Source organism: Budorcas taxicolor, chromosome 3 (genome assembly GCF_023091745.1).
Source record: "Budorcas taxicolor isolate Tak-1 chromosome 3, Takin1.1, whole genome shotgun sequence".
Lineage (NCBI taxonomy): Eukaryota > Metazoa > Chordata > Mammalia > Artiodactyla > Bovidae > Budorcas > Budorcas taxicolor.
This window is the reverse complement of record NC_068912.1, coordinates 49,813,045-49,826,935: the sequence shown is the minus strand read 5'-3', so window position 1 is coordinate 49,826,935 and position 13,891 is coordinate 49,813,045. Positions and strand designations below refer to the sequence as shown.

The 13,891-nt window shown below is 44.5% G+C and overlaps 1 protein-coding gene across 1 annotated transcript in view; it reads right to left on the bottom strand.

Moving 5' to 3' along the window:
* The window catches only part of ABCA4 (ATP binding cassette subfamily A member 4), a 145,858-nt gene that overhangs the window by 22,503 nt on the left and 109,464 nt on the right, over positions 1-13,891 (bottom strand). Inside the window, exons 31-36 of the mRNA XM_052637183.1 lie at positions 13,040-13,134; positions 11,502-11,534; positions 7,493-7,598; positions 7,284-7,358; positions 6,859-7,028; positions 4,781-4,958 (exon numbers count right to left, since the gene is read on the bottom strand). Coding sequence (XP_052493143.1) covers positions 4,781-4,958; positions 6,859-7,028; positions 7,284-7,358; positions 7,493-7,598; positions 11,502-11,534; positions 13,040-13,134 — 657 coding nt within the window. The remainder of the gene's footprint in view (positions 1-4,780; positions 4,959-6,858; positions 7,029-7,283; positions 7,359-7,492; positions 7,599-11,501; positions 11,535-13,039; positions 13,135-13,891) is intronic.

Sequence of the window (13,891 nt, the reverse complement as noted above, 5' to 3'; positions counted from 1 at the left end):
TATGGTTGATGTCCACGTTCCAGAAACAGACTTGAAGAAAGTGACCTCTCAGCTGCCTTGCAGATCTTTTTTTCCTTGAGGTAAAGCAATCTCTTGAGTATTATTACAGTTTTACTTCTGTGTTGGATGAAATTTAAAAGATTACTTTGTTGTTGGGGAAGTTACTCTGTTTCAGTAGGACTCCATGAGGCTAGAAAACTTTAAAAATTGTGTTTTCTTTAGTGGAAGTTTTAAATTTCTTAATAACTCCTCTCATCTTATTGTGGAGGCCATCTAAAAATATCATTGATATCCCAATATTTTTCATTGAAAAATATTTAGTAACCTGGAAAATCGATATCGAATTAGAACTTACTTAATTCTTTCATTTAATGGTAACTTAGGTTTCAAACTCTGGAAAGACAAGGGAGATGTGGAAATAATTTCTAAATGCCTGTTGTTGTTGTTTAGTCACTCAGTCATGTCCCACTCTTTTGTGACCCCACGGACTTCAGCCCATCAGACTCTTCTGTGTGTGTGTGTGTGTGTGTGTGTGTGTGTGTGCGTGCGCGCTCAGTGGTGTCCAACTCTTTGTGAGACCATGGACTGTAGCCCACTAGGCTTCTCTGTCCATAGGATTTCCAAGGCAAGAATACTGGAGTGGGTTGCCATTTCCTTTTCTAAGGGATCTTCCTGACCCAGAGATAGAACCCATGTCTCCTGCATTGGCAGATGGATTCTTTACCACTGAGCCACCAGGGAAGCCCTAGCTTCAGAGCACCTCTCTCCAAATCCTGATTAATTATAAGGAAAAAAGAGTAACTTTACAGTGAACAAGCTCAGCAGATACCATCTTAATCAAGTGACAAAAGTGACCATCAGTAATAGGACAAATTGAAGTTAGAAGCTACCTGATAGGATGTAGTGAGCAGGATAGAGCATCCACTCATGAAACTGCTGCTATGACCTGAATCCAATCATGAGGCAACATTAGGCAAACCCCAACTAATGGACATTGTGCAAAATAACTGGTCTATGATCTTCAAAAGTGTCAAGTCGCGAGTGTCAAGGAAAGAGGGAGGATCCATCCCAGGCTGACGGAGACTGAAGGGACAGGGCAACGAAAGGCAGTGTGTGTGTGTGTGTGCGTGTGTGTGTCTTATGAGGAAGTTACTCTCAAATGGCTCAGAAAAAAGTTTCAAGCTGTATTTTCACTGTTTTTATAACTTTGTGGTTATTTCAAAATTTAAAAGAAAAGAAAAACAGATGATATATTAAAAATAAGAACTTACAGCATCACATATGTGCTGAGTGAATAATATAAACAACGTGTTTGTTCATTTATTCAACAATGACCTCCAGGCCAGTGTTATCTTTTTACCATTGGCCAACGAGGGTGCTTAGTTCCAACAATATAGCTCCTTGAATTGATTCCAGGCCATTCTTAAAATTCTAGAGCATCAGGAAGCCTGCTGGCATCGTAGTCACCATTTCCAAGCTCTTCATTAGACTGCCAAGTGTCTACTTTGCTAGAATCATCTTCCACTCAGACACTCTATCTTTCTGTCCACAAATTTCTCCTTAGGCTCAGAGATCTCTGTCTATAGCCAGGCACAAGCGTGGGTCAGCCTCAGCTGTAAATTCTATTCCTTGTCTTTTTAAAAAAAATAGGATGCAAAATCAGAACTTTAATAGCTTTTCAGTGCAGGAGAGCCTAGCTTCTCTCATGTTTAAAGCACAGGCCAATATGAGTGACTACAAGTGATGTTCTTGTTCAAAGGGAGGCTTACGGTCTCTGACCTCCTCCCCATGTGTTCATAAGTGTTTCCTCAGGTAGACAGAAGCTAGAGAAAAGATTAGTTGCTACCGGTGATTTCTGGTTTTATACCGTTAAATGATGGGGGCTTAGTAAGTTGAGTAAGAGAGAAGAGATCATGTCTTCATATACCCTAAATCTGTCATCATTATTAAAAATCATAGTGGAAAAGGTTGTGTTGGTCTCCATCATGATATATTCTATCTTTGCATGAAGTGGAAGACTAACACCTTCATGTTAGTCTTAGAATGTTGAGATAAAACAAAGTATCTTGGTCCCAAGATGCCTGGAATAGACAGGAATTGGTGTCAAACAACTCCCACATTATAACCAGACCTTTGCTGTCAAGTCATTTGGACCCTGTAACCTGTAGTAAAGTAGCCCATCCTGACCCCTTTCTTCCCCCACCAATTCTGATTCTGAGATAGTAGTCTGCTTCTGATTTGATATATAGCTTTTTTTTCATGTTCTCTGAAGTGGTAGCTCATCTAATATAATGAAGATCTGGTTGGGAAATCAAAATAAGGCCCCTGGATAGGGTTTCCAGATTTAGCAAATAAAAATGTTGAACATGCAATTAAACTTGAATTTCAGGTCAAAAACTGATAAATGTTTTTGGGTAAGAATGCAGTATTTGAGGGGGACTTAGGATAAACTCCTACAAATAGCTGTGAAAAGAAGAGAAGCGAAAAGCAAAGGAGAAAAGGAAAGATATAAGCATCTGAATGCAGAGTTCCAAAGAATAGCAAGGAAAGATAAAAGAGCCTTCCTCAGTGATCAGTGCAAGGAAAGAGAGGAAAACAACAGAATGGGAAACCCTAGAGATCTCTTCAAGAAAATTAGAGACACCAAGGGAACATTTCATGCAAAGATGGGCTCGATAAAGGACAGAAATGGTATGGACCTAACAGGAGCAGAAGATATTAAGAAAAGTGGCAAGAATACACAAAAGAACTATACAAAAAAGATCTTCATGACCCAGATAATCACAATGGTGTGATCACTCACCTAGAGCCAGACATCTTGGAATGTAAAGTCAAGTGGGCCTTAGGAAGCATCACTACGAACAAAGCTAGTGGAGGAGACGGAATTCTAGCTGAGCTGTTTCCAATCCTAAAAGATGATGCTGTGAAAGTGCTGCACTCAATATGCCAGCAAATTTGGAAAACTCAGCAGTGGCCACAGGACTGGAAAAGGTCTGTTTTCATTCCAATCCCAAAGAAAGGCAATGCCAAAGAATGTTCAAACTACCGCACAATTGCACTCATCTCACACGCTAGCAAAGTAGTGTTCAAAATTCTCCAAGCCAGGCTTCAGCAATACATGAACCGTGAACTTCCAGATGTTCAAGCTGGTTTTAGAAAAGGCAGAGGAACCAGAGATCAAATTGCCAACATCCGTTCGATGGTCGAACAAGCAAGAGTTCCAGAAAAACATCTATTTCTGCTTTATTGACTATGCCAAAGCCTTTGACTGTGTGGATCACAATAAACTGTGGAAAATTCTGAAAGAGATGGGAATACCAGACCACCTGACCTGCCTCTTGAGAAACCTGTATGCAGGTCAGGAAGCAACAGTTAGAATTGGACATGGAACAACAGACTGGTTCCAAATAGGAAAAGGAGTCCGTCAAGGCTGTATATTGTCACCCTGCTTATTTAACTTCTGTGCAGAGTACATCATGAGAAACGCTGGGCTGGAAGAAGCACAAGCTGGAATTAAGATTGCTGGGAGAAATATCAATAACCTCAGATATGCAGATGACACCACCCTTATGGCAGAGAGTGAAGAGGAACTAAAAAGCCTCTTGATGAAAGTGAAAGAGGAGAGTGAAAAAGTTGGCTTAAAGTTCAACATTCAGAAAACTAAGATCATGGCATCTGGTCCCATCACTTCATGGGAAATAGATGGGGAAACAGTGGAAACAGTGTCAGACTTTATTTTTGGGGCTCCAAAATCACTGCAGACAGTGACTGCAGCCGTGAAATTAAAAAATGCTCACTCCTTGGAAGAAAAGTTATGACCAACCTAGATAGCATATTGAAAAGCAGAGACATTACTTTGCCAACAAAGGTCCATCTAGTCTAGGCTATGGTGTTTCCAGTAGTCATGTATGGATGTGAGAGTTGGACTATAAAGAAAGCTGAGCGCCGAAGAATTTCTGCTTTTGAACTGTGGTGTTGGAGAAGACTCTTGAGAGTCCCTTGGACTGCAAGGAGATCCAACCAGTCCATCCTAAAGGTGATCAGTCCTGGGTGTTCATTGAAAGGACTAATGCTGAAGTTGAAACTCCAGTACTTTGGTCACCTCATGCGAAGAGTTGACTCATTGGAAAAGACCCGAAGCTGGGAGGGATTGGGGGCAGGAGGAGAAGGGGACGACAGAGGATGAGATGGCTGGATGGTATCACTGACTCGATGGATGTGAGTCTGAGTGAACTCCGGGAGTTGGTGATGGACAGGGAGGCCTGGCGTGCTGCGATTCATGGGGTCGCAAAGAGTCACACACAACTGAGAGACTGAACTGAACTGAACTAGGATAAACTATACCTAAAATTATTCATTGTTTTATCTGAAATTTAAATTTAACTGGATATCCTATGTTTATGGTGAGTAGACCACAGGGGCGGTTCCATTTTACCCACTTTGAGGGTGGGGTGAGATTTAAGAAGAGCATGTAGGGTGAAGGCCCTCTTTAGATTACCTCTTCAGCTCCAGATTATTCCCAGGAAGGCCAGCCTCAGGCCTGCCAAGCAGTGATTTTTTTGGTGGGTCAGAAGGCCCCTCGTGCAGAACATGTAGAGCAGCCCCCACCGCAGTTGCTGAGCTGTGCCCTGCGTCCTTCCCCAGCTTGGGCCCTGGGCGTGGCACCTTCTGTCAGCGCTGGCCATATGAGAGCCCCACCCTACTGTACTCCTTCAGTCTTAACTGACACAAACGCCTTGGGCCCAGGGTGGCGAGAGCAGGTCCATGGCCTGATACTTACGATGTCCCAGAGGAAGTTGCTCAGCCAGTAGGTGGTGGGGCTCACTCCACTGACAAACTGGAGGTGCTTGGCCTTGTTCACCCTCTCCTGGATCAAATAAAGGACAAAGCTGGCAGGGACGAAGGACATGGCAAAAATCACGCAGATGGCCACTACAGCGTCCACCGAAGTGGTCAGTCTGCAGGAGGACGAGAGACACGGGGAGAGAGAGGCAGGTGAAGGAGGAGGAGTAGAAGCAGAAGGACAAGATCAGGCTCCGGAAAGTCCTTGCCCCACCCCAGGGAACAGCCTCCAGAATCCCCTTGCTTAACCTGAAGCTTGTCATCCCACTCCACTGTCCAAATCAAACTGGGTCAAGGTGAAGGTGGAGATTTGTGTGTTTCCTGTTCTAGGCTGATGTTGAATGTTAAGGTTATGTAATATGTAACCAATGTATGTAACATCATACACTGTTCCCTGTGAATATGAAAGTCTAGATACATTTTCTTTATATTACATTTTCTAATTATTTGTTGGTTGTGTATAGGAATGGATTTTTACCTCAAAAATATCATGCACTATAATGCTTTTATTAGTTCTAATTTGTCTGTAGACACTCTTGAATTTTTATGTAAATAAATACATGGTTTGTGAAAAGAAATACATTTTTAAAGGCAATGAATTATTAAATCACGCATTTAAGAAACACATCAGAACACAGAGAAATGTTACATTATAATGTAAGTTTAAGTGAGAAAGGAACAGGCTGGTTATGCAGGCGCTTGGCAATATTCACTCTTTCCTGGATCAGATAGAAAGCATCTGCCTGATGGGGCAAGTGTGTGCTGAAATCTAACCCAGCCTTCACATACAAGCCATGAACTCTGGTGTGGGCCAGCGCCCACCTTGACAAAGGAACATGTGTTCACACTATGTCGCTTCAGTCATGTCCAACCCTTTGCGACCCTGTGAACTGTCGCCCGCCAGGCTCCTCTGCTCATGAAATTCTCCAGTCAAGAATACTGGAGTAGGTTGGCACGCTCTCCTCCAGGGGATCTTCCCGACCCAGGGATTGAACCCATGTCTCTTTACATCTCCTGTATTACAGGTGGGTTCTTGACCACCAGCACCACCTGAAGCACCTTTCACTAATTCCCACGAAAGCACTATATGTGCTGGTCGACGCCCCTGTTCAAATGACAGATAGCTTGATCCACACACATAGTAAGATTAGAACAAATGACCAGAGGGAAACACCAAAAAATGCTTAGAGGAAATACCCTAAATTGTTGGGTTATAGAAGCTTAGTTCTTAAAACTCTCTTCTATAAACCTTATTTAGTGAACATATACTATTTTATATACTGTCCCTATAATCACAAGACTCCTATCTCATATTTCATATTCAAAAGGCTTGGCAGAAAGTAGAGAAACTTAGGTTAAGTGGGAATGGACACAGACTATTTTTCCTCAGTCTAGGGCCTCAGTGGGTGTCCCAAGAAAGGCCCCTAGGGCTTCAGATCCAAGTTTAGCCATCACCTTGGGCATGGTCAGTGCACTTGGAGTATACAGGGCCCCCTTACTGCCTTGCAGAAGGAGTTTGTACTAACAAAGGCGTTCTCACCAAATATAGACCTTTGATAAGGCAAACATGCTACAAATTGCAAAAGTTTTTACTGCTTGAGGCTGAGCCTATGCTTTAGGAATGTAGGGATATGTTGACAGGTCCAAAGCCTGACCGTCTGGGGGAAATTACCGGAATCTAAGATAATTACTGCTGGGGCGATGAAAGATTTACTGAACTTCCCAGTTACTGGCAGTCATTTTGGATAATGGAAAGGAGACGATTTGTGTACGTTCCAGGAGCAATATGTTACCAAAAGCAAAAAGGGAATGGAACCAGACATATGCTCACTTTCCAAATAAGTGAGGAGAAAGAATGGCCAAGCTGTTTGGCACAAGGAATCTTATGTTTCTGTGCACCTGATTAAACAAGCTGGCCATCCAGTCTGGCAGCTTCTGCTAGTGGAAAGCCTCTTGCAGTGTTCAGAGTGGAGAAGGTGACAAGAACTTTGTGAGGCAGGGGGCATGGTGGCTTACACTGTGATCTCAGAGAGCTGCTCCTTGGTCAGGTTCAAGGGCTGGCTTATGATGGTGATGCCATACTCCTCGGGGTTCTTGTCCTTGTGCAGGCTAGCCCGTAAGATGGCGTTGTGGGCCACGTTGAGGAAGCTGACCAGAGCATGCCAACCCTTGTTGTTAAACCACACCTAGAGGACAGAAATGCGGCTTCCTTAGGCTCTGCTCCACAGGACACTCTGCACGAACAGCAGCTGTTTAAAGAAAAAAATGAGCTGCAAGAAAACAATGGGAGCAGAAGGAAGGTTTTGGCAGCTGGGAGACATTTCATGCCAGATTCCAACAGGAGGAGGAGTGGAATTTAATTAAGCTGGGAAAATACAAATAAAACAGCCACCAGCTCACGTGAGTTTTTAGCTCTAGGGCAGATCATGCAGGGCCAATACCTTAATGTTGTCTTCAGTTTCTAGTTGTTTAAGGAAAGCAGGCATTTCTTTAGCGGCCTCTCTGGTCATAGGGCCCTAGAAAGCCATAAAAAACAAACAAGAGGGTTTTTCCCACTCCCCCTCACCACCTCTTCTTAGCACTCATGATCATTTCTATTTCATAGGTGACCAGTTGAAAGTCCCACCAAATCTCCAGTCTGTTTACATACCCCGCTCACATTCATTAACTGGCCAAGGTCACTTAAAAATCCGACAAGTGCTTCTCCAGTGATGGGGGGAGCTGGGAGCTTTCCTCCAATAGAAATTCCTCCATACCTGAGAAGGGAACAAGAAGTCCTCAGCTCTGTGTCATGAGCCACGTGACCGTGTGTGTACCTCATGGCTATCATAGCTCTGTTTCTGTAGGAAAAGATGTATTTTTGCAGGAATTGTCTGGACTACTGGGAAACATGGCTTCACTATTCAAACCGACTTTTCACAGCTTCTTCCTTATCTCCAGGGTGCAGTCCTGACTCCTTCTGAGCTTGGTGTCTGCCAACCTCTCCTACTTCACCCTCCTTATGCCTGACCTCCAGTGGCCTATTCCTGGCATCTAGTCACGCCACAAGCTCCGAGTGGTCTCTTTGCCTTTGGAGGGCTGCTAGTTTCTCTGGGTGCCTCTCCAACTCATCTGTCCTGTGTTATCTTCTCTTTGAGGTCTTCCCTGACTTTCCCCCACCCCTACCAGTGGTTCCTCTCCTCTGCCGCTTCCATACTCTGCAGGTACTTCTAGTGTGCAGGACTCACCATCACTGAACCTGGCCCAGTCTGCCATCCTCTCTTTGTGCCTCTCACCCATCCCTGCCTCAGGGAGTCCCTCCCCTCTCCCTGCGTTGCCTCCTATCTGGTCTTCAGCTGCGATCCTAGCCTTGGGTCTCTCCCTGTCTAACACATCCTCCACACTGGTGCCCTAACACTGGCCTGGGCGTGTCACTCTCTGGCTTAAAACTCTTCAATGGTAGCATAAAAGCCAAACTTCTCAACAAACAAAATTAACTTATTGAGTAGGGGAGGCGGAGGAGGAGAACTTTATTTCTCCGAGACTCAACTTGTCCTCCCCACCTCCCTACCTTTCTGCTTCAGTTGAGGCCCCTCACTACTTTCTAGCGAATGATTCTAAAAGCTGAATTTTACTTTCATGGCCTAGAGCCTGCCCAGGAAATCAAGTCAACATCAGCTCCACATTAATTCTAGAGGCCCTGTTCCTGAGGGAGCCTAGGGAGGCCAGCTCACTTGTAGACTGTCTCTGGAGGATTCTCAAACCTCAGGAACCACATGAACCTCCTAGATACCTCAGGAACAGGGTGAGTCTAGGGCTGGGCCAGACTCCCTGAGCCTTAAATGGAATGGGCCAAGGAATGCCAGGGTATAGGGTACTTGTGCTCTTGTTATAAACTGTTATTTGCTTGGAGGTTTTAGAACCTCCAGTGGAAGTGAGAAATATATTTAAGGGACTAGATCTGATAGATAGAGTGCCTGATGAACTATGGACCGAGGTTTGTGACATTGTACAGGAGACAGAGATCAAGACCATCCCCATGGAAAAGAAATGCAAAAATGCAAAATGGCTGTCTGGGGAGGCCTTACAAATAGCTGTGAAAAGAATAGAAGTGAAAAACAAAGGAGAAAAGGAAAGATATAAGCATCTGAATGTAGAGTTCCAAAAAATAGCAAGAAGAGATAAGAAAGCCTTCCTCAGCGATCAATGCAAAGAAATAGAGGCAAACAACAGAATGGGAAAGACTAGAGATCTCTTCAAGAAAATTAGAGATACCAAGGGAACATTTCATGCAAAGATGGGCTCAATAAAGGACAGAAATGGTATGGACCTAACTGAAGCAGAAGATATTAAGAAGAGGTGGCAAGAATACACAGAAGAACTGTACCAAAAAGATCTTCACGACCAAGATAATCACATGGGGCTTCCCTGGTGGCTCAGAGGTTAAAGCGTCTGCCTTCAACATGGGAGACCTGGGTTCGATCCCTGAGTCGGGAAGATCCCCTGGAGAAGGAAATGGCAACCCACTCCAGTATTCTTGCCTGGAGAATCCTATGGACAGAGGAGCCTGGTGGGCTACAGTCCACGGGTTGCAGAGTCAGACACGACTGAGCGACTTCTCTTTCACTTTTTCTTTCACTTTCAGATAATCATGGTGGTGTGATCACTCACCTAGAGCCAGACATTCTGGAATGTGAAGTCAAGTGGGCCTTAGGAAGCATCACTACGAACAAAGCTAGTGGAGGGGATGGAATTCCAGTTGAGCTATTTCAAATCCTGAAAGATGATGCTGTGAAAGTGCTGCACTCAATACGCTAGCAAATTTGGAAGACTCAGCAGTGGCCAGAGGACTGGAAAAGGTCAGTTTTCATTCCAATCCCAAAGAAAGGCAATGCCAAAGAATGCTCAAACTACCGCACAATTGCACTCATCTCACACGCTAGTAAAGTAATGCTCAAAATTCTCCAAGCCAGGCTTCAGCAATACATGAACCGTGAACTTCTGGATGTTCAAGCTGGATTTAGAAAAGGCAGAGGAACCAGAGATCAAATTGCCAACATCTGCTGGATCATTGAAAAAGCAAGACAGTTCCAGAAAAACATCTACCTCTGCTTTATTGACTATGCCAAAGCCTTTGACTGTGTGTATCACAATAAACTATGGAAAATTCTGAAAGAGATGGGAATACCAGACCACCTGACCTGCCTCTTGAGAAATCTGTATGCAGGTCAGGAAGCAACAGTTAGAATTGGACATGGAACAACAGACTGGTTCCAAACAGGGAAAGGGGTCTGTCAAGGCTGTATATTGTCACCCTGCTTATTTAACTTCTATGCAGAGTACATCATGAGAAACGCTGGGCTGGAAGAAGCACAAGCTGGAATTAAGATTGCCGGGAGAAATATCAATAACCTCAGATATGCAGATGACACCACCCTTATGGCAGAGAGTGAAGAGGAACTAAAAAGCCTTTTGATGAAAGTGAAAGAGGAGAGTGAAAAGGTTGGCTTAAAGCTCAACATTCAGAAAACTAAGATCATGGCATCTGGTCCCATCACTTCATGGGAAATAGATGGGGAAACAGTGGAAACAGTGTCAGATTTCATTTTGGGGGGCTCCAAAATCACTGCAGATGGTGATTGGAGCCATGAAATTAAAAGACGCTTACTCCTTGGAAGAAAAGTTATGACCAACCTAGATAGCATATTGAAAAGCAGAGACATTACTTTGCCAACAAAGGTCCATCTAGTCTAGGCTATGGTTTTTCCTGTGGTCATGTATGGATGTGAGAGTTGGACTGTGAAGAAGGCTGAGCGCTGAAGAATTGATGCTTTTGAACTGTGGTGTTGGAGAAGACCCTTCAGAGTCCCTTGGACTGGAAAGAGATCCAACCAGTCCATTCTAAAGGAGATCAGCCCTGGGATTTCTTTGGAAGGAATGATGCTAAAGCTGAAACTTTGGCCACCTCATGCGAAGAGTTGACTCATTGGAAAAGACTCTGATGCTGGGAGGGATTAGGGGCAGGAGGAGAAGGGGACAACAGAGGATGAGATGGCTGGATGGCATCACGGACTTGATGGACGTGAGTCTGAGTGCACTCCGGGAGATGGTGATGGACAGGGAGGCCTGGTGTGCTGCGATTCATGGGGTCGCAAAGAGTCGGACTGGACTGAGCGACTGAAATGAACTGAACTGAACTGGAGGGAGGAAGTGAAGTGAAGTCACTCAGTCGTGTCCGACTCTCTGCGACCCCATGGGGTGTAGCCTATCAGGCTCCTCCGTCCATGGGATTTTCCAGGCAAGAGTGCTGGAGTGGATTGCCATTTCCTTCTCCAGGGGACCTTCCTGACCTAGGAATCGAACCCAGGTCTCCCGCATCGCAGGCAGACGCTTTACCGTCTGAGCCACCAGGGAAGTCTGAGGGAACTGGAGGGAGAGTGCTCCAGAACTCCTCTTCAGGAAGTATCCCCCCTCATTTATGTCCTCCGAGGAGATTCACTGCTGAGCATGTTCTGGGTGCAGGGTGTCTGTAGCCACATGTCCCTTAAGACATGTCTTATGAATTCCTGGGCCCGTACGGAACAGCTCATCCAGGTGACTTTGAGGTGTGACTTTTTAAATGTGCAGTAATTTAAAATAGATCACTCTGAGATTTTAATTTTTTAAAAATAGTTTCTTACCTCTGTTCATTGACCCAGAATTTGCTCTTCAAACTGAAAGCCGAAACAAATCATACAGTGAATACAACAAATACACAGGAGTGTTAACTTTCTTTCCCAAACGCCCACTGGGCTGTCCCAGTCTTCAGGGGCAATTTTGTATTTCCTGATAGCCCCTCACAGGCCAAGGGCTTAGCCTGAAAAAAATCTGCGGAGCAAAGACTGATGTTTCCTAACCCTTGCCCTCCCATCACATCCTGACTGCTGGGCCTTCCTTCTGGCCCTGTTGTAAGGTTATCTGTCAGATGATCTGGACCCAGGAAATAGGACAATGACCCTGGCAGCGTGGAATGAAGGCTGCAGCGTGGAATGAAGGCTGCAGCCCTCCCCTCTTGCACCCGGCAAGAGTGAGACTCTCACAATCACCTGCACGCTTAGAGGAAGTTCTGAATCACTCCTAGTGCAGAGTTAAGGGACTGACTTCCAGCCAACAAGGGACAAAATTACAAGATCGGAAACACACAGGACCAGCTCTAGTCCTCATAGTGCAGGCTCACAAGCTATCTTGGCCACAAAGCACAAAATCCCAAATTTCACATTGCAAATGTGCTCCTGAGAACAAAGGGTGGGATGCAGTCACTGTTTACTGCATTATTGAATAAATTCTATGCACTCTGCTGGTATTTTCGTGCTCAATGGTATTCCTCATTTGCTAACTGCTGGCTTGGCACTCCTTTCTCAGCAGCTGCTTTCACCATCTGCAGTGTGTTGTAGTTAACTGAGTCCATTAATCCTTCGCTTAGGGACTGGGAGGGGAAGCAACTGAAAACATGACTAGAGTTAGACAGTATGTTTTATTTTAAAATTCTAGAGAACATGGGGCTTAGACCAGGGTCCCCTATAACCTTCTCTCCATAGCATGCTCTTGTCTCACTGTTTGCTGTGATGGGGCTGCTGAAGTTGGTCCATCCTGGATGGAGCTCAACGAGAACAGCTGCAGAGATGAGAGGAGTGCCTGGCATTGGAAAGGGCAGTGATCCCGGGGCTAATTCACAGTTAGAGTACAACAGGTACAGTTAACCTGGACAACCTGTGAGCTCACAAGGACTCTCTCCCACTGTCTCACTCCTATCTTGGTCTCATGGTTTCCTTTCTCCTTGTTGCTTCTTACTTTTCCTTTTTTAATTGTCTCTTTGTCTTCTCCCTGTCCCCCTTACTCTCCTTCCTCCCTCCAAACTTCACCTTTCTTTTTGAACTACTTAAAATATGAGACTGTATTTTGGAAAAATTCTATACTTTCTTATTTTACTTGTAGTAGTGCATGGGTTAAACTTTGCTTGGCCTAAACAAAACCAAAAACAAATCAAAATTAATCATAAGTTGCATTTGACTGGTATATGCCCCAATTGTCTTTTCTATCAGTTGAGACTTTCAAATTAGGAAAAAGAAAAAATTCCACTGCCCTGATTGTTGAAAAGTCATGAGAGGAAATTATCTTCTGATCTTAGTTAATATTTTCCCAAGGGAGCCAGGATGAAAAGTATAAAAAAGTATCTTACCTGCTTCGGATAAGAGCAGGATATGTTTTTACCAGAAAGTCGGAGACATTCCTGTCTGTAAGGTCCTGCAGAATTTCAGTGCTGCGTTGTATTCTCTGAAGCAAGGACATATCTGCATTAATTACTTCTGAATTTGAGGTGAAACTACTTGTTCTTTTCCAAAAATCATTTGTAGACTCAACTACTGGGAAGACAGTAAAGGATTGGTGTCTCCCTAGTTCCCCCAACAATGATGTGAAACTTCCGAACCCTCTTTTTCCTTTATTCCATTGACGACCCAGGATAGTTCTCACTTCAGAATCCATCTCCAACCCGTCTGCACGTCTCCAGCCCTGCCACATCACCCTAGACCAAGTCTCCACCCAGGCATCACCTAGACCTCTACAGACACTTCCAAACTGGTCTCTGCATCCACCCTGGCCCTCCACAATCCATTCTCCATTCAGGAGCCAGACTGAGCTCAAAAAAATAATCAATCAGAATATACCATTTGCCTTGCTTACCACACTCCAATGAGCCACAGGATCAGATCCTAATTCGTTACCAAGGCTGAGTTCACCTGTAGGCACCCCCTTGCTTCCTGACCTCCCCACTTCTGCTTCTCAAATGCACACCTCATATTCCCTCCCCCTCCCTGGACAACCTCTCAGGGCTAACTTGTCCTCGTTCAAATCTCAGCCCAAAGTTTATTCCTCAGAGAAGTGTTTTCTGTATCCAGTCACACATGGTAGTATTGTCTTCACAACTTCATGTCTATCTGAAATTTTCTTTCCAGTCTATCTGTTTACTTGTTTTTGTCTGTAGGATAGGATACAAATTCTGTGAGAGCCAGGACTTTTTCTGACTTGTTAG